The sequence below is a fragment of the Podarcis raffonei genome, chromosome 1 (genome assembly GCF_027172205.1).
Source record: "Podarcis raffonei isolate rPodRaf1 chromosome 1, rPodRaf1.pri, whole genome shotgun sequence".
In the NCBI taxonomy this organism is placed as follows: domain Eukaryota; kingdom Metazoa; phylum Chordata; class Lepidosauria; order Squamata; family Lacertidae; genus Podarcis; species Podarcis raffonei.
The window spans coordinates 51,286,153-51,313,644 of NC_070602.1; the positions used below are offsets into that span (position 1 = coordinate 51,286,153).

The 27,492-nt window shown below is 42.4% G+C and overlaps 1 protein-coding gene across 2 annotated transcripts; it reads right to left on the reverse strand.

Annotated features, from left to right (window-relative positions):
- Window positions 1–2,052: 2,052 nt before the first annotated feature.
- On the reverse strand, window positions 2,053–27,372 carry CRY2 (cryptochrome circadian regulator 2). Of its 2 annotated transcripts, none has more exons than XM_053387360.1 (12): window positions 27,044–27,372; window positions 20,109–20,217; window positions 16,510–16,652; window positions 10,095–10,279; window positions 9,182–9,270; window positions 8,293–8,433; window positions 7,075–7,386; window positions 6,301–6,452; window positions 5,651–5,853; window positions 4,193–4,264; window positions 3,283–3,422; window positions 2,053–2,154 (listed from the first exon to the last, which is right to left on the reverse strand). In XM_053387360.1, exons 1-12 carry the CDS (start codon window positions 27,262–27,264, stop codon window positions 2,137–2,139), a joined length of 1,785 nt encoding a protein of 594 aa, XP_053243335.1. In that variant the 5' UTR covers window positions 27,265–27,372; the 3' UTR covers window positions 2,053–2,136. The 2 variants fall into 2 exon arrangements, with proteins under 2 accessions (XP_053243335.1, XP_053243324.1); XM_053387349.1 differs by having other exon boundaries at window positions 4,181–4,264.
- Window positions 27,373–27,492: the final 120 nt, after the last annotated feature.

Sequence of the window (27,492 nt, forward strand, 5' to 3'; positions counted from 1 at the left end):
TGAAGTCACAGTTTGAATTTGAAATTAAGAAAGTGCATTTCTTTCCTCTGAAGTAGGAAATAGAGCTCACTCCTTCATCGCTACTTTCAGTTCCACTAAGTTTTCTGGAGACAGAACACCAGATAATATGGATTATACTTGTCTTTCTGCTAGGGAGGAGCCAGAAATGATGGCTTAGGAAGTAAGGACATCCAACAAGAGGCCTGAATAGGTAATCTAGTTTGTGAAGTGTGTCCAAGAGTTTCAATGAACAAGTGTATTGGATAAGCTTTCAGAGAAGTGTTACTGAAAGTGGTGTTCACAATTAGAATGATGGTTTCCCCACGTCTTCAAGGTGTCATCAAGGCTGTCCTTCACTGTCTCAACATTCAAAAAGTCTAGGTCACCCATTTTGACAGAGTTAATGTTGTAAAAAGAGAGTAAACCATCAGGGCATTATATAGCTTCATATACTGCTGTGAATCCATCTGTGATAAGCTTCTTAGACTCTAACTTCTAACAGGATTGAAGTGCTTCACACAGGAAAAAATAATACTCGGAACAGCTCATGTTACTATATGAGACCTGCTATATAAAACAATCTCTTCTCAAGATCACAAACTCAGTATTTCCCACTGATCTGAGACTGGACTGAGGGGTGGGGCAGAATAAACCCTCCCAAGGTTACACTGAAAACAAATCAAGAAAGCATGATCAATAATCTGAAGGCGCTATGATGTTATCTGGCTAGAATTCCAAGTACTCCATAAGGTGAAGGCAATGCATGCAGTGCAGGACTTGAGTACTTCAACAAAAGAGATGCAAATGCACTGCAACCTACAGCCGGGGGGAAAAGGGACCAACTACATTGGAAGGAGATTGCTAGGAAAATCCACACAGAAGAGGTCTTTTCCGTCTTACTCCCAGTGCCACATTAACTCCACATAAGTCACAATAGACACGATTCAATCCATTCCATGAACTGATTGCAGTAAAAGGAGAAACTGAATGAGTTTTCAGCAATGTCAAAAAACTCATTCAAAACTGGCACGGCTTCTGAGGTGCTCAAAAAAGCAAGTTCACACAAGCAGGACTGTTATAGTATTTTTAAAAAAATGCTATAGTGATCTGATTTTGCTGAGAAACTCAGCTTTCTGAACTGTGTAAATTATGCAAATGAAGTACATTTGGTCTTTTATTTTGCCTAATTTACTCCACTTCTGCTAATTGTGGAGAGAGGCAAGAAGCTATACCTTCTGACCACAGGAAATCTCACTCAGCAGTTCATCAAGCTTCTGAGAGGTCAGCAGGAACAATATGCACACGCTCCAAGCATGTCTTTGCAACCATAAGGACTAGAAACTTGCTTTTGTAAAAACTGAAATCAGCATATTTTAATCGAAGCAAAGTTCTGTGGCCAGTATTATATTCTGCTCTCTTGCAGAACTGTATTCCAGTCTAAGATACCTCTTTTCAGCATCAATTAATAGAAACATGAACACTATGTGTTGGAAGAGGCATAGTGGATTTTCACACCTAACTGAATAGTTATTGCCATTCTGGCCATCCATCTTACTTACTATTGCTGTCCTAAGTCAAACTGGTCATTGCTGTTACTGCAGTGTTCTCTTTTGTATCAATACACGCCACCGTTTTGGCAGTCTACGTATTTTTGTTGATGTGCACACCTGGGTGCACGGTATTACTCTAGTTTGAATAGCAGAGACAGTATTTGGAGTGTTTAATAGATGCAGCTCCTGGAACTATGGTAAGCACCATTAAATATTTTGCATGGTTCACCTCGGTAACCTGCTAGTAAGTGATGAGTGAACACTAAGGGATGCTCTAAATTGAGCAACAAATGGATCCCACCTGAAGTAACAGGTATATATTTAGGAATGAGCAAGTCTTATTCAATGTCGTTTCTTAGCAGACTCAGTATCTCAGGAAAGCCAGAGATTTGTTCTCCAGGGCTTTTGGTTATTGATGAAGCTTGCTCACTGCATCCTGCACAGGAGTTTAAGAGGCCTGGTGTGGAATCTGTGTTACACATTAACACACTTGATGGGTAAAGTTGTTGGTCAATGTTCTGATCCTTCTGGCAAAAATCCTTCTCTGCTACTGAAGTGCCTATTCCAGAACCTGACTTTTGCCTTGTCAGTTTCTCATTTCGGGCTGTAAAGAAATAAAAGAGCCCACAGGTTAGTTTTCTCCCTCAGAAACAAGCCCATTTGCAGATATACAATCTAAACAGGTTAAGACTGCTGGGAAAGAAAGAGGTTTGTGAGAAATGTTTTAAGGCATAGCTTAAACTACTGCAAGAAGAACAAAGTACAGGTATTGGAAGGCAGTGAGCTGCAGTCTGAGAGTATTGGCAGACTAGAGATGAAAAAGGAAATAGAGGACAGGCAAGCTAGATAAGGATACAAATGGTGAAGAGATTGAAAATCAATTGTAGTAATAAACTGGATCCAATAAGAAGAAAGAAGTCAATGAAGGAAGTGTAATGAGGAATGGGGGCAAAACAAGGTAGAGAGAAAAACTGCCACCACTAAATGAACAGCAAAGTTAAAAAAGGAGCAGGTGAAAAATGGATGCCAATAAGAATAAGTCATGTCTTTGCTATAGAAAGAGATAAAAATGCGAAGTTGCAGCCATTTTTAAAGATGGGAAACATCAAGTTTTTATAGCAGGTCAAATAAAAGAGAGGCCAGGAGAGTTGCAAGGATTTCAAGGTTCTGTACCCAGGGAAAAATGAAGAACAAAAGCATTCCCAAGAGGGAGAGAAAAGGAAAAAAGGGTACAGACAAAAAAAGACAACAGACAAGTAGCTCATTTTTAGGAGAAGGTAGCAGAAAGCTATCTAGTGAAATGACAATATGGAGCTAGACCAGAAGCAGCAGGTTTTGGGCAGAGAAGGGTTAATTAGGATAAGATAAATGGAAGGTGACCTAAGATAGATCACCAAGGAACTGCAGTGGTGGGTACTACAGCAATACTCTTAAGCAGCACTGCATCTGGTAGCTATGAGAAATTAAAATGGGAGGCTAAATTCAGCTGCCTGGTGCTGTTTGGAGTGCTAGGCCAGAAAAAACCACCTTGTCTTAAAGGAAGGTTGAGGGCAGGCATCAATGGTGGGCCCTGCTGGGGTCATGGGTCCTCAGCAACTGGCTGTGGATGCCAGGTGCTAGGTGCTGATGCCTGTCCTGAACTGACAGGTGTAGTGACGGCTGAATAGCAGTCATGGAGCAAAAATGTAGGTAACTTAAAGGGCTCATTTTCAAGTATATGCTAGCTACTCACATGTACAATTTCTTGTCGTAGGTTCTTTGGAATTTGCGCGGGCATCACCTTGGCCCGTTTGTACAGCTCTTCATTGTGTTCTTCTACAACATTAAGCTTCCGTTTTGGAGATGTCTGGCCATAGTGTGACTGCCTTGGCACTACAAAATGTTAAAGAATTATTACTAGGACACTTCTCTCAAGAAACTCAATAATAATAATAATAATAATAATAATAATAATAATAATAATAATGAATTTATTTATACCCTGCCCATCTGGCTGGGCCTCCCCAGCCACTCTGGGCGACTTGCAAAAGAATATTAAAATACTGTGATACATCAAACATTAAAAGCATCCCTAAACAGGGCTGCCTTCAGATGTCTTCTAAAAGTCTGGTAGTTGTTATTCTCTTTGACATCTGGTGGGAGGGCGTCACTACCGAGAAGGCCCTCTGCCTGGTTCCCTGTAACTTATTTAAATATTATAGACTATCAAACTATTTGCAACACTGGATGGAAAATACAGGCAGCAGCTGAGAGGGAAAATTGCTAAAGACCCTTTATTATATTGCAAAGACTCCCTTCATGATTTCAGTTCATATTTTGGCACTGAAACAAGTACTGATATTTTCTCCTTCAGACCAGAGTAAGGATCAGAAGATTCTTGTCAGTTGTTCATTCCAGCTTTTCTTTCAAGCCATCTCATGCTTAGGCAGGCTTCAGGTACAGAATAGAATATGTTTGCTGATTCACTTCAGTCTTACAAAAATTCTAGGAGAGACACATCAACTCTTAAACAAAACTCCTAAACTAGACTCCACCACCTACATTCCTTGTGGAACTAATCTTACACTTATTTATGATTTCCCAAGTTCCTATTAAAAGGTTCATAAAATATGCAAATAATGCCTACTCACTTGTGCAGCTACCTTGGCTTGCAGAAGGGTCTGTGACGGGGGCGCTGAGGTCTTCCATGCTGGAAGGGACAGAGGCCAATAAACCTGCAAAAAGTTAATGGTTCCATTAAAGAACAGGCAACTTTTCATTATTTACTGATTTATACTAGTACGGTACTCCAAAACTGCCAACTTCTGTAAAAGGCATCATGGTGACATACAATATAAGCATTAAAACATCATGAAATACAAAACAACTAACCAACACAGAATCAAATTAATTGTCTAGAAATGTTTTCAGCAGGTGGAGAAATATTAAGATTATGGACGCTTGTCTGATTGCAAAGGCAACAGGGTTCCAAGATACTGAGGGAAGAAGAAAGACTACTATAAAGTGTCAGGGAATCTACATGTGCTGCAATGTTGATTCCTGAATGTAACTTCTTTTAACATGTCTGTATATACATCTGAAGGTGCAGCACAATGTCAGGGGGCCAACAGACAGCAACTCTAAGCCATTCCCAGGGAACGGTCCTGCAGGCAGGAGCAGAATCACTAGACTCCACTGCCACTAATTCCCATCCCACATATTAATCCAATGAAACATGAGATGAAGATTTCCTATTTTGGAAATTAACAGTTAATCACAATAGAAGCCACTTAAACATTAAGTTGCCAAAGGCATCCAATTCATAACATTCCAGTTTAATTTTCAGCTACAAGACCATCTGTTTACAGCTAGAGGGCAGTTTTATTTAAATGTAATAGTAATAATAGGAAGCCTGTCAAGCTGGCAGAATATTTGATGAGGAGAGTAACCAAGATCCCAGCACTGGTATATTATAATACTTGCTGCACAATTCTGATCATATACTTAGCCTTACGTTTTATATGGTTCCTTCGTAACAGCTCCAGATAGTTTATTTGTGCTTCACAGGGGCTGGTCCGCTTACAAAATATGTTCTACCTGTAAACAGGTATGTTTAATAATATTCAGAGTGGCCTTCTTTGCTGCAGTAGATATCTACAGATACCTTTACAGCTGTGAGCTGTAAAAGTGACCAACTAATGATATCCTTTGTTTTCCTGGAAGGATCTTTTATTCTGTATCTTAGGCATTTTATTTATTGTCATGCAAGTTGGTTTATATTGTTGTGTTTTATGTTTTCTCTTACAGCTATATTACGATGAGCAGTGGTCACAGCATAAAGTCAGAATCTTAATTCTTCATTGCTTATGCCTCTCTATTCCAATGTGTGTTACATATAATGGGTCCCTAAGTGTCTTTGTGTTTGGTTTCAGTTCTGAAGAAGTTCTGTCTCCTGTTTTTCAAACATTACACACTACTTACAGAGCGATTCATGGTCTGCTAGGAGCACAAACCCTAACACCTAGTAGAAGCCATTTCTTCCTTGTAAAGGCTGGATGACATTTGATCAGCTTAGATGGTTTAGTAAAACCCAAATGTATTATGTAGTACTCAGTACTTACAAAGGCCTCTGTAGCGTGAGAGCTGCTGGTAGATCTGTTTCATGCGCTCTATGTTCATTCGGCTGGCCTCTGCATGGTTCACCATGGGTTTGGGATAGTCTACCCCAATGATACATTTTGCTGCCTTCTGCACCGACTCAGGAGCATTCCATGGCTCATAGATGTAGCGCGAGGGAAAACCTTTCAACTTGGGAAGATATCGCCTGCAACATAAATTGAGTGAGACCTTCACTTAGTACTGTAAACAATCAACTGCCCCAATCACAAAAGGAGGCAGGTCTGCATCTTACTTTCAGCATTGTCCTCACTCTTCAGCCAAAAAGGCTCCGAGAGCAACTTACATAAGATCAATAAAAACAAGATAATCACTAAAAGACAGGACACAAAAAGGGGATGAGGAGGGAAGAGGAAAACCATCAAGCTAAAAACAAAAATGTAATAGTTCTGCATTGCAGGGGGTTGAATAGATGACCCTTGGGATCCCTTCCAACTCTACAATTCTATGATTCTAATGACCAGCCACAATGGAAACACCAGTGGTATCCAGTCTCTCAGAAGAGCTAGTGGAATGATTGTGTTTCCATCTCTCCCTCAGCTGCAGCTTGACTGAACTGACAAGCTCCAGTGACATAACGGGACACTTTGCTCACCTGATGAAGTCACCACTGGGATCTGTTCGACGTCCAAAACCAACAGGGCAGTAGCAGTGGAAGAACTGTTGGAAAAAAGCACTGCACGAAAGCCACATCCAGCTGCCTGAATTCACACTGAAATCTGCATCTAGCAGCAGCTCATCAAACACCTGGAATAAAGAGGGGTGAACTCAGTGAGAAAAGTCCTTCAGTAAAGTCTCAGTGACAGGGGGCAGGGATGATGTGAAGCCAACTATCACCTACAACATCACTGATCATTTTGTAATATTCAGTGAACCCAGACCATGGGAGAATGAAAATAATAAGAGAAACTAGCCAGCGAGATACAGTTTGTGGAAGCTTGCCTGCTCAGACAGGAAAAGCACATTTTTTTCTATTTGAAGTTACCACTGCTATGTTCTCCATGCACAATGGCAACAAAAAACAAAGCTATGCTACTGTCAGGTAGTCCAGTTGAATTTGATTTCTGGGATATTGTCACTTAAGTTTCCAGTATTTGCTCTTATGGAACAGGATTACTACCATGTTAATATAGTAGTGGCTGGGGCAACCCAGTCAGATGGGTGGGGTAATAATAATGCTGCATTTCAGGGACTTTCCAACAGATCCCAAGAATCGAATGTGCTTATCATATATTACATTTCAAGAGGTTCCTTAGAATGGGAGGCTCCTCATTTCAGTGAGCTATGGTAGTGCTGTGCTGCCTGTAGAGCTGTTTCACAGCTCTTTACTGCCAACATATACTTTCTGTCTCTTTTCTTCGTTACTCACCCTTACGCCTGACTCCCAGCTGATCCAAAGGTCTCCTCTGGTCAGAAAGCAGGCTACAGCATGCCGGGCCAGGTGATGAATCCAACCCTCCTGTCTCAATTGCGTCATGATAGCATCAATCCAGGGGAAGCCTGTCTTGCCTTCTGCCCACTTTGCCAAGGCTTCAGGATTCCTGTCCCATGGGATCTGAATGCAAATTGGGTTCCCCTCCATACGGTCAAATTGGGGATTGTTTGTGGCAGCTGTATAAAAAAATTCTCTCCAGAGTAACTGGCCATATAACGACAATGGTGGAGTGCTATTCCGCTTCACCTAGAGATGACAGGAAGAAAGAGACATATACCAATAAGATAGTATCAGAGTTTTTTGACATACCAATAGATTCTATACCAATAGAAGGGTTATAGCTTCAGTAAACTTCTACTACGAGATCAAGGCAGTAAGCTTTTAAAACACCTGTTCCCAAGCATACCTTTACTAAAAATAATTACCTAAGGTCAGAATATTTGCTTTAAACCTTGCTTGTATACAAAATCCACAGAAAGGCCTTAAAAGGGCAAAATTAAGGCAGCCAGTGTGAGGGAACCATCTACTGAAAATATGTTCAGAAAAATGTAACTCAAGCAATGTGTTATTCCTTTGTAATCAGTCCCAGCTATAAAACAGCAGAGAGGTTTTCTTAGTGATGACATCCGAGCTGTGGAATACTCTTATAAGAAGAGCCTGTTGGACCTGGCCAATAGCTATCTAATCCAGCAACCTCTTCCTCCAAATGCTGTAACCTTTCCTCACAGGGGAGTTGCTCCATCACCTTATCATTTTGATTGTGGTTTTCTCTCTACAGAAGGATTCAGGTGGCACGCACTTGATTGCCCTTTTGCCACCAAGCAAACACCTTTTTAGATGCAATTATAATCTCCTGACCTATGCTGTTTTTATAATTTTGTCTGTTCCTTTGTAAAATGCCCTTGGAATATGCATGTAAGGCAGTATAAACAAACTTATAATATTCCAATATTCCCTGGGAAGTGCAGACACCTAGGAGGTTGAAATGCAAATTAATACATTTCAATGACTATGTCAAGATGTTGGAAATGATTACAGATATAAGGTCTACTAGAGACATGAAGAGAATTAACATCTCACTAAATGCTCAGATTCATTTTGATTCCCGGACTTAAGATATCTTGTTGAAGGAAGATTCTTTCTGATTCTTACCTTTCTGTATAGTTCCCAGAGCCGGTAGTAGAATAAGCGGCAAGACAAGCACCCAAACCGAAGGTAGGGGCTGAGCCCTGTGGGACTGGCCAACAGTGAATTGGCGTTCATCCTTGGCCTCTCGTAATTCGCAACCCATGCCTTGAAGGATTCAGGTAAAGGGAGAAAAGAAAACAGTCATGGACCTTAAAACAACCTTCTGTGAAATTCTATAAACAAGTGTTATTTGATGCTACTAACAATCTACCAGTTGCAGGGACCTTCAAATTGTTTTTTTCTTTGCACAGGGAGAACAGGGAGGCACATCTTGTCATGACTTACCAGTGTCATGTGTACCACACTTTATTTTCCTAACTTTCAAACTCTGACTGTTACTAGTTAAGGGAATTCACCACTAAGAGTGTCCATTAAGGCTGGCTTTCTTCCAGTACAATTAATCACTACCAAAGAAAGCAAGGGATATACGTCAATATACCAGACACCACACCAGTGTGTCAGAAACTGAAGTATATAATAGGCTAATATTAAAAAAAGGAAAATGTAAGTGGACTGTACACAAACTTGACTTTATTTCAATCACAGTTCATTGGTGCACACCAGACAACAATACTGGGATATAAAATGTGTATGCATTTACAAGAGTAAGAAAAGAACATGTAAGATCTAGATTAAGGCAAGAAAGTATGAAATGATTTGGTATTTCATTATTAGTTTCAGCAGGGTGAAAGCATTAGAAACTAAGACAACCTTTGGCTTGCAACACGTCTCAGACACCAGAGCAGCAAAGAGATTGGTTTTTCTAGATTCACCTAATACACTGGTAATAGCACAGCAAAGGGTACCCTTCCTTCCCTGATGCATTATTTTGCAATACAGATTATAAGGTTACCTTTCTTTCCAGATGCTTATCCAGACGGGTTAATGCTTCAGTCTCTCCTCCTTGCCAAACAGCTGGAGCAAGACCCTCAGTGGGGAAGCCTGAAAGAGAATGGAAGAGGGTGTTAATATAGAACTCAGTCAACAGATATGGCTTTAATTCAATCTTGTGCAGTGTATTAACTAAATGTGTTCTGCACTATACAGCATGAAATGACCACTGACAACCAGCAGAGGGCACCTTTGAATAAAGGTTTTCATAAGGTACACACCCCTGCAGCATATGCTATAAAACCTAGGAAAACATAAGTACTTATTTTTCTGCAAAACTATTGATTATAACCCTTGAAAACCAACCCTCAAACTGAAATGGAGGGGGGTGGGAAGAGAGAGAGTGTGTAGAAAATTCAATAAAACAACAGCCATGTAGCTTGGAGCACTTCCAGAGAGCTGATATAATGGAGTTGTTTCCACTTGCTCATTTCTAAATTTAAACAACCTGCTTAGCAACAAAATTTTCAGTCCAATCTAGTGTGTTAAAGATTAACAATCTGATTTCTGCCTGCTCATAAAGAAATGACTGACATAGTTGGGTTAGGAACAATATTAGGGGACTAGTATGGAACCAAGGTACAAAGCATGGACAGAAGAAAGACTATGTTCTATTTTCTAGACACACAATTTTCAATATATAAATTATTTCAATTACCAGCCTGTAATTAGTAATTTCTTACAGTAAAAAATAATCACAATGACCCAACACAAGATATAGTACCCATAGTATCCACAGCAAATCCACTGATTTTCCCAAGGTGCACTGATAATCTCAAATTTGTTTCTAAAGACAGAACAGGCCAGGCAAGAAGAGTACTACAGTCCATCTGTTCCAAGCCCATTGAAAGCTGTCCTGCAGTTCTGCAACGTACCAAGCTCCTCCAGGGATGGAACGCCATAAGTTTCGTCATGATTTTCTTGGATCTCAGTCCTGCATATCTCCATCTGTTGATTTGTAACTGTGGCAACTGGCTTCTTGGGCAGGTCCATGCGACTAATGATGGCCTGGAAACGCTTGTACGTCAGCGGAGGTTTATGCCCATTCAATTCAATTATCCTGCAGATTGGAGAAAGAAGTAGTTTTAAAAGTTTTGCTGCCATAAGTTGTGTAGGGAAGTAGCATTTCCCTCAATACATTTAGGATCAGTCACTCCTTCAGATTTTTTGTGGGAGGACCAAAACTCACAAAACAGACACTGCAATATATTCTCTCACATTTCCAACTTTAGCCACTAACAAGTAGCTAATGCCACAGAAGACAGAATTGGGATGACCTTAAGAGATTGGAGAACTGGGCCAAAACTAACAAAATGAATTTCAATAGGGGCAAATGTAAGGTTCTACACTTAGGCAGGCAGAACTAGCTGCACAAATATAAGATGGGAAACATGTGAAAAGGATCTAGGGGTCTTAGTAGACCATAAGCTTAACATGAGTCAACAGTGTGATGCAGCAGCAAAAAAAGCTAATGCTATTCTAGGCTCCAGCAACAGAAGTCTAGTGTCCAGGGTCCAAGGAAGTAATAACATCACTCTAGTTGACCTTGGTCAGGCCACACCTGGAGTACTGTGTCCACTTCTGGGCACCAGAATCTAAGAAGGGTACTGACAAGTTGGAATGTGTGCAGAGGGGGGCGACCAAGAAGCTGAAGGGTCTGGAAACCAAGCTTTATTGGGAACGGTTGAGGAAGCTGGGTATGTTTAGTCGGGATAAGAGAAGACTGAGAGGAGATATGAGAGCCATCTTCCCATATCTAAAGGATAGTCACATTGAAGAGGGAGTAAGCTTGTTTTCTCCTGCTCTGGAAGATAGAACACAAGCCAATGGGTTCAAGTTACAAGAAAGAAGATTCCGACTAAACATTCAGAAGAACTTTCTGACAGTAATAGCTGTTCGACAGCGGAATGAACTCCGGAGATTGGGGCTCTCCTTCACTGGAGGTTTTTAAGCAGAGGTTGGATGGCCATCTATCATGATTGCTTTAGTTGAGAATCCTGCATTGCAGGGAGTTGGACTAGATGACCCTCAGGGTACTTTGTAACTCTACAATTCTATGATTCTAAGTATTCCTCAGTACTCTTCTTCATGACATCTATGGCCTGGAAGCCCCACCACTAGTACAAGACCAAAATCAATACATTAATAATGATCTATAAAATCATACTGCTCCTAAATTAACAGTTGGCAGACTAGAATTATCCTTCTGGGCAAGTCTGGTGGAATAAAAAATGCCTTAACAGGTGCCAAAATCCCAAAAGGGTCAGCAGCAGCTCAATACCCAACCATGGGGCTGCTACGCTAAAAACCCTGCTCCATGTCACCAGAAAACAGACCTTGGGAATGTGCAACCGAGAAGAAGCAGTCCCCTGATGACTGCACCAGTATTCAGGGGGTAAGGAGACTTCTCAGGTATCTTGGTCAAAAGTTGTTAAAGGATTTAAAAAAGAAAACTAAAACATTGAATCTGTTCCAGTAACATATTGGCAGGCAGTGCAGATCCCAGTGCACAGGTGCTATTGTATTGCCAATAGGTCACTCCAGTTAACAGGCTAGGTGTCATTCTCTGCACCAACTGCAACTTCTGGACCAAGCCAGAATGCAGACCCAGACAGTAATCAAGGCTTGAGGTTACCAACACAAAACTGACTTTGGTCAATTTATTCTGCCCCTAGAACAGTTGCATTTGTTTAACAAGGCAAAGTTGGTTGCTGAGGACACCTGGGTTTCAAGTGATGATGATGGATCCAGGAATATCCCCAGACTATGAACCTGCTGTCTTTGTCCATGGAGTTGTCTATGGAAGTGAGAGCTGGACCATAAAGAAGGCTGATCGCCGAAGAATTGATGCTTTTGAATTATGGTGCTGGAGGAGACTCTTGAGAGTCCCATGGACTGCAAGAAGATCAAATGCATCCATTCTTAAGGAAATCAGCCCTGAGTGCTCACTGGAAGGACAGATCCTGAAGCTGAGGCTCCAATATTTTGGCCACCTCATGAGAAGAGAAGACTCCCTGGAAAAGACCCTGATGTTGGGAAAGATGGAGGGCACAAGAAGGGGACGACAGAGGACGAGATGGTTGGACAGTGTTCTCGAAGCCACAAACATGAGTCTGACCAAGCTGCGGGAGGCAGTGGAAGACAGGAGTGCCTGGTGTGCTCTGGTCCATGGGGTCACGAAGAGTCGGACATGACTAAACGACTAAACAACAACAACAACAACATGAACCTGCTTCTTCAAAGTGAGCACAATCCTGCCAGCTAATTGACCTATCTCCCAGACACTGAAATCACTTGCATACGGTATGTATGTCTTGTTAGGATTCAGCTTCAGCTTACTGGCCCCATTCAGTCCACTTGCATGTCCAGACACAAATCCAGGCCTTGCACGGCCATTCCTGATTCAGCTGTTTAAGAGAGACAGAGTCAAGTGTCATCAGCATACTGGTGACACTTTTCTAGTTCCAACTGAGGCTGAGAAACACAAACTTGTGGTTTGGTTGTTGTAAAGAATTATTTTTTGTGAAAGTTTCATGCTTAGGTAGTTTCAATCACAGCTGCAAAACTGCCTTAAAAAGAAGTTTACTGGTGTGGTTAAGAATGCCTAAGCACTGTGCAGAGATCACCACCACTAAAATAATGATTTCATATGTGGGTTAGGAGTCCACATTGTTTATGCTCTCAGCGTCAGTCATGCCACCAATGTAACTTAAAGGTGAACCCAAAATGCCTCTGCAGGGTGTGAAATGCAGATGAAGATGCTTTAAGTTTCCCAGAAAAACAGAATGGTTTCCTGAAAGTCATACAACACCCTGAGCATGCTGTTCAGACAGTCTCTGATCCAGGCACCCACCAGTGATTCAGGCTATGATTGAACACAGAAGCGATCTGCATTCATTTAGTTGCTTTATACTGTACAATTCTAAAAGGGATCCCTCTGTATTAAAGAAGTTAACACCTAGCTAAGAAGATCCTGAAGCAACAGATCTTTTCTCTGGTGAAACAAAGCCTCCAGAACAGAAATAACTAAAGACTCTCAAAAGCCAGAATGGGAAGAGTTAAAGAGGCAGTGAGAGAGCCAAGTTGCTAGCTTATATAAAGCCAAAGCAGCTTCCTGCTCAGCTTGTGTACTAGGAGTTACAAGAGCAGCAGCCACGTCCTCCCAGTCAACAACTTACGCAAAAGGGTTGGGCTTTCAGTCTAATGTTTCAGCATAAGCCATGTGCCTGCCTTTCCCCTGGCATCTGCACGTGGAAAGGGGAGGAGCTCCACGCCATCCAGGCTTTTACAGAGCTACACTCACATGCATGGCTCCATGACCTAGCTTCCCAACAATGCACAACAGCCGCAAAACGGAAGGCAGCTCCTTGCCTTATGATATCTCTACCTATTGAATCCAAGCAACAAACTAATCCCCTCTTACGTATTGAAGCAAAAGGAACTGTGCAAATGAAACTGTGTACTAGAAAGCCAAGAGTGAAGAGTAAGTGTGAGGGTTCCAAAAATTGACTGGGTCAATGCAACAGGATCAAATACTGAGTCAGCATAGTCCAGCTGTCAGGAGGAACACAGAAGATCAACCCCCCTGGCTCAGCCATGCTCAATAGCAGAACTTGGGCATAACTCTCCAGCTCAAGTTCCCCCAGCTTAACTATAGAGATGTGAATGTCTTATTTTCACATGTTGTGTGAGGATGAATGAGTGAAGAACAGCAAATAAGTTTTAAATTGAAATAGAGCTCTAAAATTAAATATGCTCTTTAGAGAAGAAATAGTTAGGAAAATTTGACCTTTTTAGCATTAAAAGACAGAAAGTGAGGGCCATACAACAACATATGATTTCCCCCTTTCCAAAACGGTCAAACTCTGTAGTTCATATAAATGTTTTTCTTCCTCCACCATTAGCTTTCTGCCTTTATAAGCAATTATTTCCCCATTAATAGAAATTCTGCATTTAAATAGTGGGGGAAATTATATTTTTACGCTCTTTTATAAGCATTTTAAGCAGCTTCTCGGCAACAGATGAAATAAGCTCATTCATCCTGATTAATTACAGGAAGTTCCCTGATTGTATCTGAATGTTTAGTAATGACTAGACGTTACAATTCTGAGTAATACACCAGGTTGCAGAATTTGCTGAGGGCATCTCAGTCAGCCCTATATTTCAGACCCTTCAGTCTACCAAGAATAAAATGTCTAGATTCTAAAGGAAATAGGCTCTTCCTAACAGCAGTAAACTAGGAAGCAGTTTAAATACTTTAAAAATGTAAACATCCTGTGATTGCGGAATTATTTTGGCTACTTTCTCCACAAACAATTCAAGCTACAAAACAGTTCAAGCCACTGTCCAATTCATACACAGCATAGGCATATAGCATACTTATATTAAGTCTAACAACAATACTGCAAATACACACATATCCACACTAAAATTTAATTCCTAAAAAACTGAACTGAAATTACCTAACACTGAATTGATGTAAAATGTTTACTGCCTGAAACACAACACTGAACTAATACTGGATGGGAGGGGGAAATCCCGTGTTGGGGGAGGGGCATAACAATAACCATAATTTTTCATCATTGGAAAGAATCTTGGTGAGCTTTGGTCTTAACATGTCCCTTCCAACACTACCACTCTGGTGTGGTTGCAAGGAAATGCAAGCCCAAGGCTTGCCTAGTCCCATTTCCTTTATAATAAAAGCCAGCTTATCATTATATCCAAACCCAGCCACTCTGAATGAAATAACATAAAACCAGGAAAACTAGCACATTTGCTAATATGGTAATTAACTACTGCCCCAGCTTTTCAGATTTTTCTAATACCAGGCAGTCCATCAGCCACAAGACTGTGGTGAGGGGAGTGCTCTGACTATATAGATTCCAAGTAGCAGTATGCCTAGCATGCTTCTAAGTGAAGAGAAGAATATAAAGTTTCTAAAGAATTCTAAAAATCAAAATGCTCAGAAATGGTAGCAGTGTACAGGCAGGGCCAGGAAAAAGCATTTTCTGAAAATGGACAAAACCTTTAAATAAAACCAGCCCTATCAGAGGTCTTGTACATGAACTTCCACTCATGCAACAGGGCTTTCCCCACTCCTCTCCCTATCCCCAATTGGGGAGCTAGAACCACCTCCACAACAGCACATGAGAGAAAGGGGGTGGGGTCTCATTTGGTAAGCTGCAATGTTTGCACGGATAGAACAGTTGGAAGAACAGGGCATGGAATTCCACATGTAGATTGTGCATAATGATTAATGGGCAAGCACTGCATGAAATTCCATCTGCAGAATGAATAGCTTCCCCTCTAAAGAATTACAAAGCTGTACAGACTCTGAAAGACATTGACAAAACCGAACCTGACTGGGTAAAGGGCATGTCAGGTTCTAAGTTACCATCATAATAAGACAGGATGTGCCACACCAAAGATACTCCCGTTTTAATTTAAATTTGCAATTACTAACTTAACATATTTGCACACTTAAACAATACAATGCAGCTTAACACCTATATACAAACCTGTACAACTGTGACCACAATATTTATGTTAAGTGCTGCTGCCTTGCCACGAGAATACAGGTGCGTGAGAGAATGAATCATGTTTCATTTAAGAACAAACCCAGAGCAATAAGGACTGAACAGTCTCATACAACCAGTTTCACAGTCTCTTTGTCCCAGCGACAGAATGCATACATATCCCATGCATCTTCTCCTAGTCTCACCATTCAAAGTATACCTTCAGCCTCTTCCCTAGGGAAGAATTCAAAGTTGTGCTATGGCAATCATTCCATCACTGAAAGCATTTCAGCTTGCAACGTGGAACAATCCCCTCCATGTACTGTTCTATGGGTTCTTCTGGAAACCCAATTGTGGGGAGGCAAGGTGAGAAAAGCCCTGTTGTGCTAGCAGAAGCCCTTGCTTCTGCTAGTGGGACTTGTTAGCTGAATCTGTTCCCTAACGTTTTTGTCTTCTGTAGATTGCAAACCTGCAGCAATAATGATCTTATTCCATAGCACTTTGCAGTAGTAGCAATATAATTAGCTCATAATTTATAAACTCTGGATCAGCTGCTTCTTTTCCCAATTCCCACACCAAAAGGTGGAATTCAGTACGAAACTTTTTTTCAGTATGAGACCTTTTAATCCTATAATAGTACCACAACAGGATGAACTGAAACTCTGATCAGTTAAGAAATCCTAAATATTCTCTCCCACCTCATCACCAGATGTGTTTTATTTTTCCTCAGATATCATAATACCTTAGCATCTCCTTAAGCAGATCTATATCTTACCTGTCCAGATCGTAAAGGGTATGCGAGTTCTCCATTATCACTGATACTCCAGCTTCTTTAGCCAGCTTCACTATAGCTGCATCTCTCTCTTTTCCAAAGGGCTCAGAGTCATATTCAAAGGTAAGACGTGTCACTCCCCATTCCTGCAAGAAACCACACAATATTACCCCACTACAAATATGAAAAGCCACTCTTAGCTCACCATAGAAGTCTGAGAACTAACACTTTAAAGGTAGGCTGAAATCCAAAGACAAATTTAGGGAAAGGATCCCATTTTAAACAATAAGCATTAACACATACAAACAAAAGATAATCCACTAACAACAGCTGTTCTCACAATGCATTAAAAAACTTTGCTTTTTAAGAGTAGTTACTTAGTGTCTACTTTCAGGTCACTTCCCTTGCTATCCTCACTGAATACCAAAAATAGGAACTCTTTGGTTTGCTGCTGACTTTTTGGTGTGTGTGTGTGTGTTTGTGCGCCTCTCTGTATACGTATGTACAAAGATCAGGACACACAACATTGTTTAATTACAATCATAGTAACGAGAAACTTGATTAAATTGATCTTTTTTCTTGCCAGTTCAAATCATTATTTAAATAATTCCAGTCTGCCTCTGTGTATCCCAAACAGCACTATAAGCCACCTGTTCTAGGATAACTAGACACCTGAACCAGAACACTCCCTTTATGGGATAATGGAACACTGCAACATGGTTGCAGCTCTCAGTTGCATGTTCATGTTAATAATATGTATTATGTATCAAATTGTGAAACCACAGTACAGTTGTACCTTGGCTTCCAAACACCTTGAGACTCCAACGTTTTGGCTCCCGAATGCCGCAAACCCGGAAGTGAGTGTTCTTTGGAACCTGAACGTCCGACGCGGCTTCTACGGCTTCAGCTTCAGTGCAGGAAGCTCCTGCAGCCAATTGGAAGCTGCGCCTTGGTTGTCGAATGTTTTCGGAAGTTGAATGGACTTCTGGAACGGATTCCGTTCGATAACCAAGGTACAACTGTACTTGCATATTGAACGCCATCTATGACCAATCTAGTAACACAATATAGGACCTTGCATCAACCATAGAAAACACCACAAGGGAAAGCCTATGCTTCGCACACAGAAGATTCCACCAGTGAAAAGGAGAACAGGTTTCAGGCCAAGAAAAACTAGTCAGAGGATATAATGACAGCTTCACAGAATCTAACAAGAAATTGAGGATCTCACATTTTAAAATTTTCATATACCAAATTTTGGGAGAGTGCCGGGGTGCCAGTCACAAAATGGCTTCCATGGAAAGTGTGGCATAACACAAAATTTGAGAGATAACCACCCCTGACAACCTCATGCTTACCATAGGAAGTCAGCTATGTACTGATTGTGGAAATCACACAATACTGATTATATATACACACACAGATACACGCTGATGGTGTTGCTGTCTAACAACAACAGGGAGTACCCCTCAGTACCAGGAAAAATATGCAAGGTAGTCACATCACACTCACTTTCATTTCACATGCCCCATGCCTTTCTTTCTAGGAAAGCCAGAGACTCACTTATTTTTAAAATGAAAACTCAGAGCCTGAGGAACCTGCCAGGGGCACCAATGAAAGTGTTTGCATGTGCTGGGTTGGCAACCCCCATTCTAGTCAGCCAAATTAAAGTCACCATCATTTTGAAAAAAAATTGCCTACAAGATATGTAAAGTTCTACATCTAATTACAGTGGCCACACTACAATTTAGAGATAAAAGAAGGATCAAGAGGCTACGAGCCCCCATTCTGATATTGTAGGCCCCCAACTGGACAGATTAAGTTCTTGAGAAGCTTGTGTTGCATCTAATGCTCTGCATGTGTAGTTCAGCTGGTGTAACAAGACTTCTGTTCCCTTTCTTCCCTCCTTTTGAGGGCAAGTGTGAACTGGAGTGGGGAGTAAAAGGAAGAGGAAGCTGTTGTGCAAAAGGAGCTGCAGCACTGGATATGACCCATGGCCCTGCAAATATACAGACAACCTAGAAAATTATTGGAAGAAGCACCCAGCAAACATCCCAGAACAGACAGAAGTACAAGAATTTCTACCCAGAGTGTGGTGCAGCCCCTTCACAGTCTATTCATAAGACCAGTTTTTTAAACATGAAAGTTGAATGTTACTAGATAGATCATGAATAAATCGTAAGCTGAATGGTCAATGCACTGGAAAGGACAATATAAAGAATTCAAGCATCTTTAGAACCTTAGCTACAGCTTTTTGCAGCATCTCGCTCTTCAAAAACATGGCCTATTTTCTCTGACAAAATGTGTTAGATGTAATTGGTCGCCACAGCAAGCATCCTAAAAATATGACAAAGGGAAGTGTGTATGATGCAGAAAACTCTGCTTCACACAAATCAAGATCTAGGTACAATCAAGATAAAAGCATAAGGTGGAAACTTTGGCAAACAGGTGCACAAACTATTTGGAATTGAGTCCAACACGTATTTGCTTTACAGAACCATTTGAGATAAAAGTTAACATGTAAATCCTTAACTTGAAAAAAGCAAGGTTTCTCTATTCTGCATGCAAAATTCTGCATGATATTTCCCATTCATCATGCTATGCCGCTATATACATATACAACTTAAGAACAGAATTTCACTGCATTTCAGCATGACCAGTAGACAAAAGATGGATACTTTCTGCTCCACATAAAATTTACAACCACAGAAATGGCATAAGCCCTCAAAAAAGTTACTTCAGTTCCTTGAATAAGCCCTTAGGGATCAGGTGTTAAGATATCAATGAACTAGGTTAAGCAGCCACAATCAGGGTAGAAATAGTTGTAGTTTTGATGCAGATTTCCAACTGACTATTTGAAAAGTCCTGAGAAAGCAAAAGATGCAGATGTTGTGCCCTGTTCCCCCACCCTGTCTAGTTTCTTATGTGGCAAAACTAGAACCCTGCTTGCTAAATTAGGCAGCAGAGATGTGATCAGTGGAGGAATGGAAGGCACAGCAGCTGCATGCTCTCCCATCACTTCCAAACATTTATACATCATCCAGGCCCTTCTATCTGGCCCCCAAGGATCTCCCTAGGGCACACCCCTCATAAGCCCTGATTTCAACCCTCCTTAAATGTTTTTGCCTGGCTACAATCAATGTAAATATCAATGTTAGTCAGAAGCAGCTGAATGAGGCATGGGATTTTAGGGTGGTATTCAACTTTTTGAGGTAGCTCCTGGATTAAGAGTAGTGCAAGCAGATTCCCTCCTCCCCCCCCCACCCCAGCTTTGCTCTGGAGAGTTGGTGGTACCCCCAGAACAGATTTAGGGAGTGTGTAGGAGAACATTCTGTCACACAAGGAGAAATCCATGTGTCAACATAACACTCACCTTAGTGCTCCATTTAATACAAACCTAATTTACAGGAAAATTCACTTTCCTTTAAAATAGGCTTCCTCAAACTTGGCCCTCCAGATGTTTTGAGACTACAATTCCCATCATCCCTGACCACTGGTCCTGCTAGCTAGGGATCATGGGAGTTGTAGGCCAAAAAACATCTGGAGGGCCGAGTTTGAGGAAGCCTGCTTTAAAAGCTTTTCACACAGAGAAATTTTCTTACCTTAAAGAGTCTTGGGAAAACATCAGTAGGCTGCCCTCTTACTACAAACAAGCGAGAGTTGAGTTTTCGTAAACTGTTATCCAAATCTTCCAGGGACTGGAGTAAAAACCTATGGAGAAGAAGAAATAAGATGGCATCAGCAGCTGTTGGGTCAAGTAGTTAAGGGTCCTCAAACTCCAAAGCAAAGAATTCAGCTCCTTATCTATCAGTGTTTGGCAGTCCTTTGCCAACACTTACATTTTATATTTTCTTCTCCTTAAGAAGAAAAAAACCATATGGCAGAAATACCAATCAGAAATACCAGGTTGTGGAATCAGAAGTTTATGTTTATGCTAGAGAATAATTCAATTGCATGAGCTCTTCCATTATCCTTGATGAATTCTTCCTCTACATTTTTGCCTTTGAGCCAGGATACTAGGTTGGAATCAAGCTAGGCAAAGCTACCTTTGGACACCCTCTGAAGGATATATAAGGATTGTGGGAGGAATGTTTGGAGGTGTGTGAAGAGAAAAGAGACATTTAATTGCACTAGAGTAAATCCTCTCACATAACACTAGATTCTGCACAAATATGTGCACAAATCATACTTTTCATTTCCATTCATTTAATTTTCTTAGTCGATTTGTCTTCCAAATAAATTCTTCTTTCCCATTGCTACATCTAAGAAATGATCCATGTGACAATTTGCTATCAATCCTTGCATACCCAATCAGGAATGAAGTGTGTACACACACACACACACACACACACACACACACACACACACTGCCACTTTTGCATACATCTATCACTGTAGAGGTGAATTTTTCCACTTAAAAACAAAACAGAGAATATAAACAGTTTAATTTTTGACATTTTACATTACAAAATGTAGAAATGCAAGACTCGTTGCCAGAATGCATGTTCTAACTCTATACACAAGCATTGAATTTCAGAATCACATCACATATCTTCCTTGTTGCATTTGAGTGGAAAAGTCAAACTACCGCTATTAATTTAGGCTTTTCTCCGTAAAATAATCAGCTCATAGAAGAAAACAATGGTGTGTACATGCACATAGGGCTAAAAGACATAGAAGAAATTCAGCAGACTTTAATCCTAGGTAAACACAGGCAATTAAAAGGTTGAAAGATGCACCTCTTAGCTTAAAATAAAATTGTAAAACATTTAAATAAAGTAGAAGGCAGCAGCCCAGGTGGTAACTGGTCTTGGAAATGCTAGAATATATAACATTATGCCAAAAGCAAGATCTTGGGAAGGTGTTTTAACTGGATATTATGCTTTAATTGATTTTCTGCCTCACAGACTTGCAGAAGCAAGGTCAGTCAGATCCACATGTCTGCTGCTTGAAGCATTGATAAAGCCATTAACACTAACCCAGGCCTATAAAAATCTTAACCAAAATATTATTTTCTACCAACCTATATTCCAATGGCTATTAGAGTAGTAAAATGCCCCCAAACCAATACCAGTCTTAAGGACCTTGTTGTGATCAACTGGGTGTGCACTTTGAGGATAAAAATAAACTGCAGATTATCTTGGCAAGAGCTAGATTTTGTGGGGCTGCCTTTAAAAATGACAGTGCTAGTTAGGACAGAGTGTCCCCTAACAGGGCATCGTGTTTGTAGGGGGGTTATTGGTTTGATTTTGTTTTATTGTGTATTTTATGTTCTCATTTTGTATTTTTTTGGTGAACTGCTCTGTGATCTTTGGATGAAAGGCAGTATACACATTCAATAAATAAAAAATATTAATAATGCTGTTGACAAGCTGCTTGCAGGGCTACACCAGACCATACGTCTTCTTGTTCCCTGTCCCAAGCTAGCATGACTGCATCTCAACCACGAGTAAGAATTCACTGTGTAACCGGTTGTTGCATACACCTTGAAAAATGTGGTGGTATGGCCACTCCTTGAAGCTGATGTTTTGGATCAACTACAAATATTCCCCATTCTGGAAAGTAGAGATGGTTATGGAAAGGCAACTGCAGGCATTCTTGGATGAAATCTACACCCATTCCAATCTGGGCTCAGACCTGGCCATGGGACAAAGCTGCCCTTGGTTGCATTGAAGGATGGCCAGTGTTGACAGCGGGACAAGGGGATTACAACCTTGCTCCTGCTTATCGTCAACCATGGTATCCCCTTGGCCTGGCTTAACGGGATAGGAATTGGGGGGACTGTGTTGCAGTGGCTCCAGTCTTTCCTATGTGGCACAATTCAGTGAGTAGCATTGGGAGAGTGCTTTCTGACCCTCTGGCAGTTATGCTATGGGGGTGCTGCAGGGCATTATTTTATCCCCAATGTTGGGAGCAGACACCAGGAAATTTGGGGCATTAGTATGCTGATTACACATTATTTCATTGTAACATGTAAATCAGAAGAGGCCATGAGGGCTCTGGATAACACAATGCCTGGATAGAGTGGTGAGAGGAATGAAGGAAATTAACTGAGCTTGAATCCTGACAAAACTAAGACACGGTGAGTGAATGGTTCCTGCATCCAAGAAATTGGTCAGTTTACATCCACCTGAAGGAGCAAGTATGCATTTTGGTATGGCTTATGAATCCAGCTTTGTCATTGGAGGTGGCCCCAGTAACTAGGAGCACCTTTTATCAGCTTCGACTCATACATATGCCATGGTCCTTCCTGGACAAAGACAGTTTGACTACAATAGTCCAGGCACTGGCTTCCCCTCTGGTTGGTCCAAAACCTGCAGTTAGCACAGAATGCTGAACCAAATTGCTAACAGGAGTGAGACCTGCACTAGCTTCCCATTTGTTACTGGGCCAAATTCAAGGTGTTAGGTTATAAAGTCATCAAAAACTTGGGATCAGTTTACTTGAAGGATCACCTTGCCCAATCGCTTGACCATTTTAATCTACGGAACTAGTGCTTTTATAAGTACCACATAATACTCATTTTGCCTTTTGAGGAATCTATCCTTTAGTGTGAAGAACCTGCTCTCTGGAACTTTTAATATTAGGAAGGCCCATTCATTGCACCTTTCTTAATGGCTGCTAAAGTTCTGCTCACGCAATCAAATGAAAACATGTATTTTTATTATATACATTTGTTGTGACTTGATTTTAGCTGTATTTTATTATGTATACTTGTTTTTAAGTTTGATTTTATGGGTATTTTCCTATGACTATTTTATATTATTTAATCTTCTTAGAGAGTTTTAAAATTTATTTTGCAGCACAGTATATACCATATTTTTCGCTCCATAGGACGCACCCGACCATAGGACGCACCTTGTTTTAGAGGGGGAGAACAAGAAAGAAAAAAATCTCCCCCTCTCTGCTCAGCGCCCTTTCAGCGCAGCGGCAGGAGAAACGGAGCCCCTTCCATTTCTCCTGCCGCTTCGCTGAAGGGGCGCTGCGCAGCTCTCCCTCTCTGCTGAAGCCAGGAGAGTCTTGCTCTCCTGGCTTCAGTGAAAGGAACCCGAAGCCTTTGGAGCGCACCGCGAGTTCCCGCTGCGCTCCAAAGGCTTCAGGGATAGCCACCTGAAGCCTTTGGAGCGCAGCGGGAACTCGCGCTGCACTCCAAAGGCTTTGGGTTCCTTTCGCTGTTAGTTAAAAAATAAATCTGGAGGAAAAACTGTCCCAGGGTGTAATTTTTACCTTCAAAAACTATGTAAAAAACTCTGGAAGACAGGTAAGCCTCTTTCTATATTAATGATGTACATGTAAAAGAGTATGTCCAAAATGTTAGCTATGTATCTGTTGCAAGTGATATTCTTCTGCCCCAAGTGAACTCTCTTAAAGTACCCAAATTACATCTCAAGTCTCACAAGGTATTTCTCTGACTTAAACATAGAATAATCGTGAGCCAAACTAAGCATGCCATAACAGGGCTTTCCCAGCTTCTTCACCTAGGATTCTCTATGTTGAAACTACATTAAGTATACACTGCAGGTATTTCCAAACTAGTAGAACAAGAATGTCTTATTAGACAAGGTGCAGCCTATCCTAAAATGACAGCATCATTCCAGCAGCTATGCCAGCTGCCAACAACAGATTTACTCCCTTTTACAGCTGCTCCAGCAATCTCATTTTTTCCATATTTTTTTAGAGGGTGAACATATTCACAGCTAAGTGGTGGTTCAAAGTGTATTATTCTGTTAGAAGTACAGAGGGGGACACAAACGTAACATAGGAATTACTCACAAAGCTACTCTCAAATTACAGCCTAAATTATTTTACATGGGTATGGCCTAATGAACTTACAGCACGTATGGAGAGAATTAGTTTATGTTCCATTTATTCCAGAGAAGTATTTTGTGTATTGCGACCCTAACAAGCTCCCTGTTTTCAAGATTAAAAGAAATTTAAACAAAGCCATGCAACATAGCAGCTAGTAGTGAAAAGGCATTTTTAGATGATAATATTTGCTTTCCCTTAAAAGCACAAGCAAAATAAAAGTATCAAGGGTGGGATTCATTGTTGTACTATTACAAACTTCCCACCCCTGCAAGCATTTCAGCCTGCCAAATGGAACAACCTCCCCTTTCCCCCATGTGCTGTTATGGGTGTTCTCTTTACCCTCTGATCCAATTTTGGAGGATGCTGGGGGGGGGGAGAAGGGGGGGTGCCCTGGAGCTCAAGGGAAAGTCCTTGCACAAGACAGGGTTTCTGTTAAAGGGTATCATTAGGCAAATCCCACCCCTAGTTTCAACTTGTTTTGTTGCTGTCATATGTTATAAAAAGATTAATAGCCTCCATGGTTGCTTAAATATTGCTCCAAATGTCTTTTGATGTATTTAGGCAGTCAGAAAGGATGCCAGATATGATTCAGTTGTGGGGAGGAGAGACATCCTTGTCCTTAGGGTACTGGCAATCAAAGGGGCAAGTAAGGTGCTTCCCTTAGTTGGTTTCCATAATTGTGGGGGGCGGGATGGGGAGGGCTTCTCTTTAGGCAGCATCAGTGAAATAGTATTCATTCAATAACAGCCTTATATTTAGGCACTAGCCTAGTAGCTACAGGTAACTAGAAATTCCATGCAGATGAGTGCTTTGAATTCCATGCAGGTGAGTGGGCTGGCAGAGGACAAGAGCGCTTTGTCCTACATCCATGTCCTGGACAAAAACAAAGCATGCTGCTGGACAAGGAAAGCCCTCTTCCCCAGGCCCAACACAGCAATGCAGCTCCATCTTTCCCTGCTGCCAATCCCACAAAATGGCTAGTAATTTTTTTTAAACCTGCAAGTAACTTTTGTGAGCTTATTTTCAAGCATGCTCCATTAACTTGACTACAGTCTTTGGGCAGTGAGGCCATATGTGGCCTTCCTTAACAGACACAAGGCATATTACCTTTGGAAATAAACAGAATACAATGGTACCTTGGGTTAAGTACTAAATTCGTTCTGGAGGTCCGTTCTTAACCTGAAACTGTTCTTAACCTGAAGCACCAATTTAGCTAATGGGACCTCCCACTGCCGCTGCGCTGCCACCGTAAATCTCTGTTCTCATCCTGAAGCAAAGTTCTTAACCCGAGGTACTATTTCTGGGTTAGCGGAGTCTGTAACCTGAAGCGTATGTAACCCGAGGTACCACTGTACTCTATGGCAAAAGAACAGAATCTTTGGATGCTCCAATTTACTTGTTGAAATCCAGAAAAGAACATGATGCAAGAAATCCCAAGTGTAAACACCAGAAAATCCTATTGGATACTGTACTTGTGATGTCATCTTTACAACAACACTCCCCGCCTCCATGATTGAGTTCAGAGGCAACTAGGGGGTTGCAGCACTCGTCTTGCTTTCAGGCTGAGGGAGCCGAAGTTTGTCAACAGACAGCTCTCCGGGTCATGCGGCCAGCATGACTAACCCGCTTCTGTTGCAACATCTACTCGCACTGGCGTGCTTTCGAATTGCTAGGCTGGCAGGAGCAGGGACAGAGCAACGGGAGCTCATCCTGTCGCGGGGATTCGAACCGCCGACCTTCCTACTGGCAGGCCCAATCTAAACCACTGAGCCACCCACGTCTCTCCCCCCCCCCAACACACACACGTAACAGACGCATGAAAACAGATGCAGCGCTGACACTCCTTTTGTTTCATGAGCTGGTTTCCCCTCATTTTCTGCTCCTTCTTCCCTTCCTCCGGTTTTTCTGACGTCTTTCACGCGCCCGCCTGCAGCGACACACTCCGCGCGCCTGTTATTTAACCGGGCGCAAGGCTTCGCCCGGGCATCGCTGCGAGCCTCCTACGCGGCTCCTAACACCAGCAGGCCGGAGCCGAACCCGCAGCCGAGGAGGGCTGCGTCTGGAAGTCCCAAGCTCAAGCCTCGTCCCCACTGGGCTTAACCCCCCATACACAGGGCGCCCCCTATCGATTCTCTGCGCCCTGCCGCGCAGTTCTCGCGCCGCTTGTTATCAATTACTCCCACGGGCTCCACGTCAGCATGGCGACCGAGTTAACCTGCAGGGGGGCCTTGTAGTCCAGCTAAGTCTGGAGCGCTTTACAGTGGTACCTCAGGTTACATACGCTTCAGGTTATAGACTCCGCTAACCCAGAAATATTACCTCGGGTTAAGAACTTTGCTTCAGGATGAGAACAGAAATCGCGCAGCAGCGGCGCGGCGGCAGCAGGAGGCCCCATTAGCTAAAGTGGTACTTCAGGTTAAGAACAGTTTCAGGTTAAGTACGAACCTCCGGAACGAATTAAGTACTTAACCTGAGGTACCACTGTATTTTAGTCCACTGACGGGCGGAGCTTCACCTTTTCTTTTCTTGAGCCCGCTCTCCTCTCAAAACTTTGAACCCCCCCCCCGGGCACGTCTGCCAACATCCTCCGCGTCGGAGCAAGGGGGTGAGAGGCAGCCTCCCCCCCCCTCCTACGTCCTCGCGCCCCAGCTCGCGCCAATTCTCCATCCCCAACTCCCCCGCCCCGCGCGCCCAGTCGCGATGCCTCCCCCTCCCCTCTCTCGCTCACCGCCAGCGGTTGATGCCCACAGCCGAGGAGGCCGCGAACCAGGGGTCCAAGATGTAGATGCAGCGCACGGGGCCGCCCTCCCGGATGGCCGCCTGCAGCGCGGGGTTGTCGTGGAGCCGCAAGCCGCGGCGGAACCAGTGCACGGAGCAGCCGCCGGTGGTGCGGGCGTCGCGGCAGCCCGAGGTCCGAGAGCCCGGGCCCATTGGGAAAGCAGTCGCCATTCCGTCAAGCAACGCAGCCGCCAGAAGAAGCACAACCGCCGCCCGTGTCTGTCAGGCGCGCTGTGCCCCGCCCGGTTCCCAACCGCCACACTTGGCGCGGCCCCTCCCGGCCGGAGCTCGCGCGCAGAAGCTCCGCCCCTCGAAGCCCATTGGTCGCCCGTGCTACATAACACGGCCAGGCCCCCACTACACGTTCCAGGGATGCGGCGCGGCACGTTTCTGCGGCGT

Excerpts from the sequence above, each read along its gene's own strand:
- CRY2 (XM_053387349.1), bottom strand. The coding sequence starts at position 27,264 with ATGGCGACTGCTTTCCCAATGGGCCCGGGCTCTCGGACCTCGGGCTGC. Across the intron at positions 20,218-27,043 it reads GTGGGCATCAACCGCTGGCG|GTTTTTACTCCAGTCCCTGG; the intron begins GTGAGCGAGAGA and ends TCTTCTCCATAG. Across the intron at positions 7,387-8,292 it reads TCTGGGAACTATACAGAAAG|GTGAAGCGGAATAGCACTCC; the intron begins GTAAGAATCAGA and ends TGTCATCTCTAG.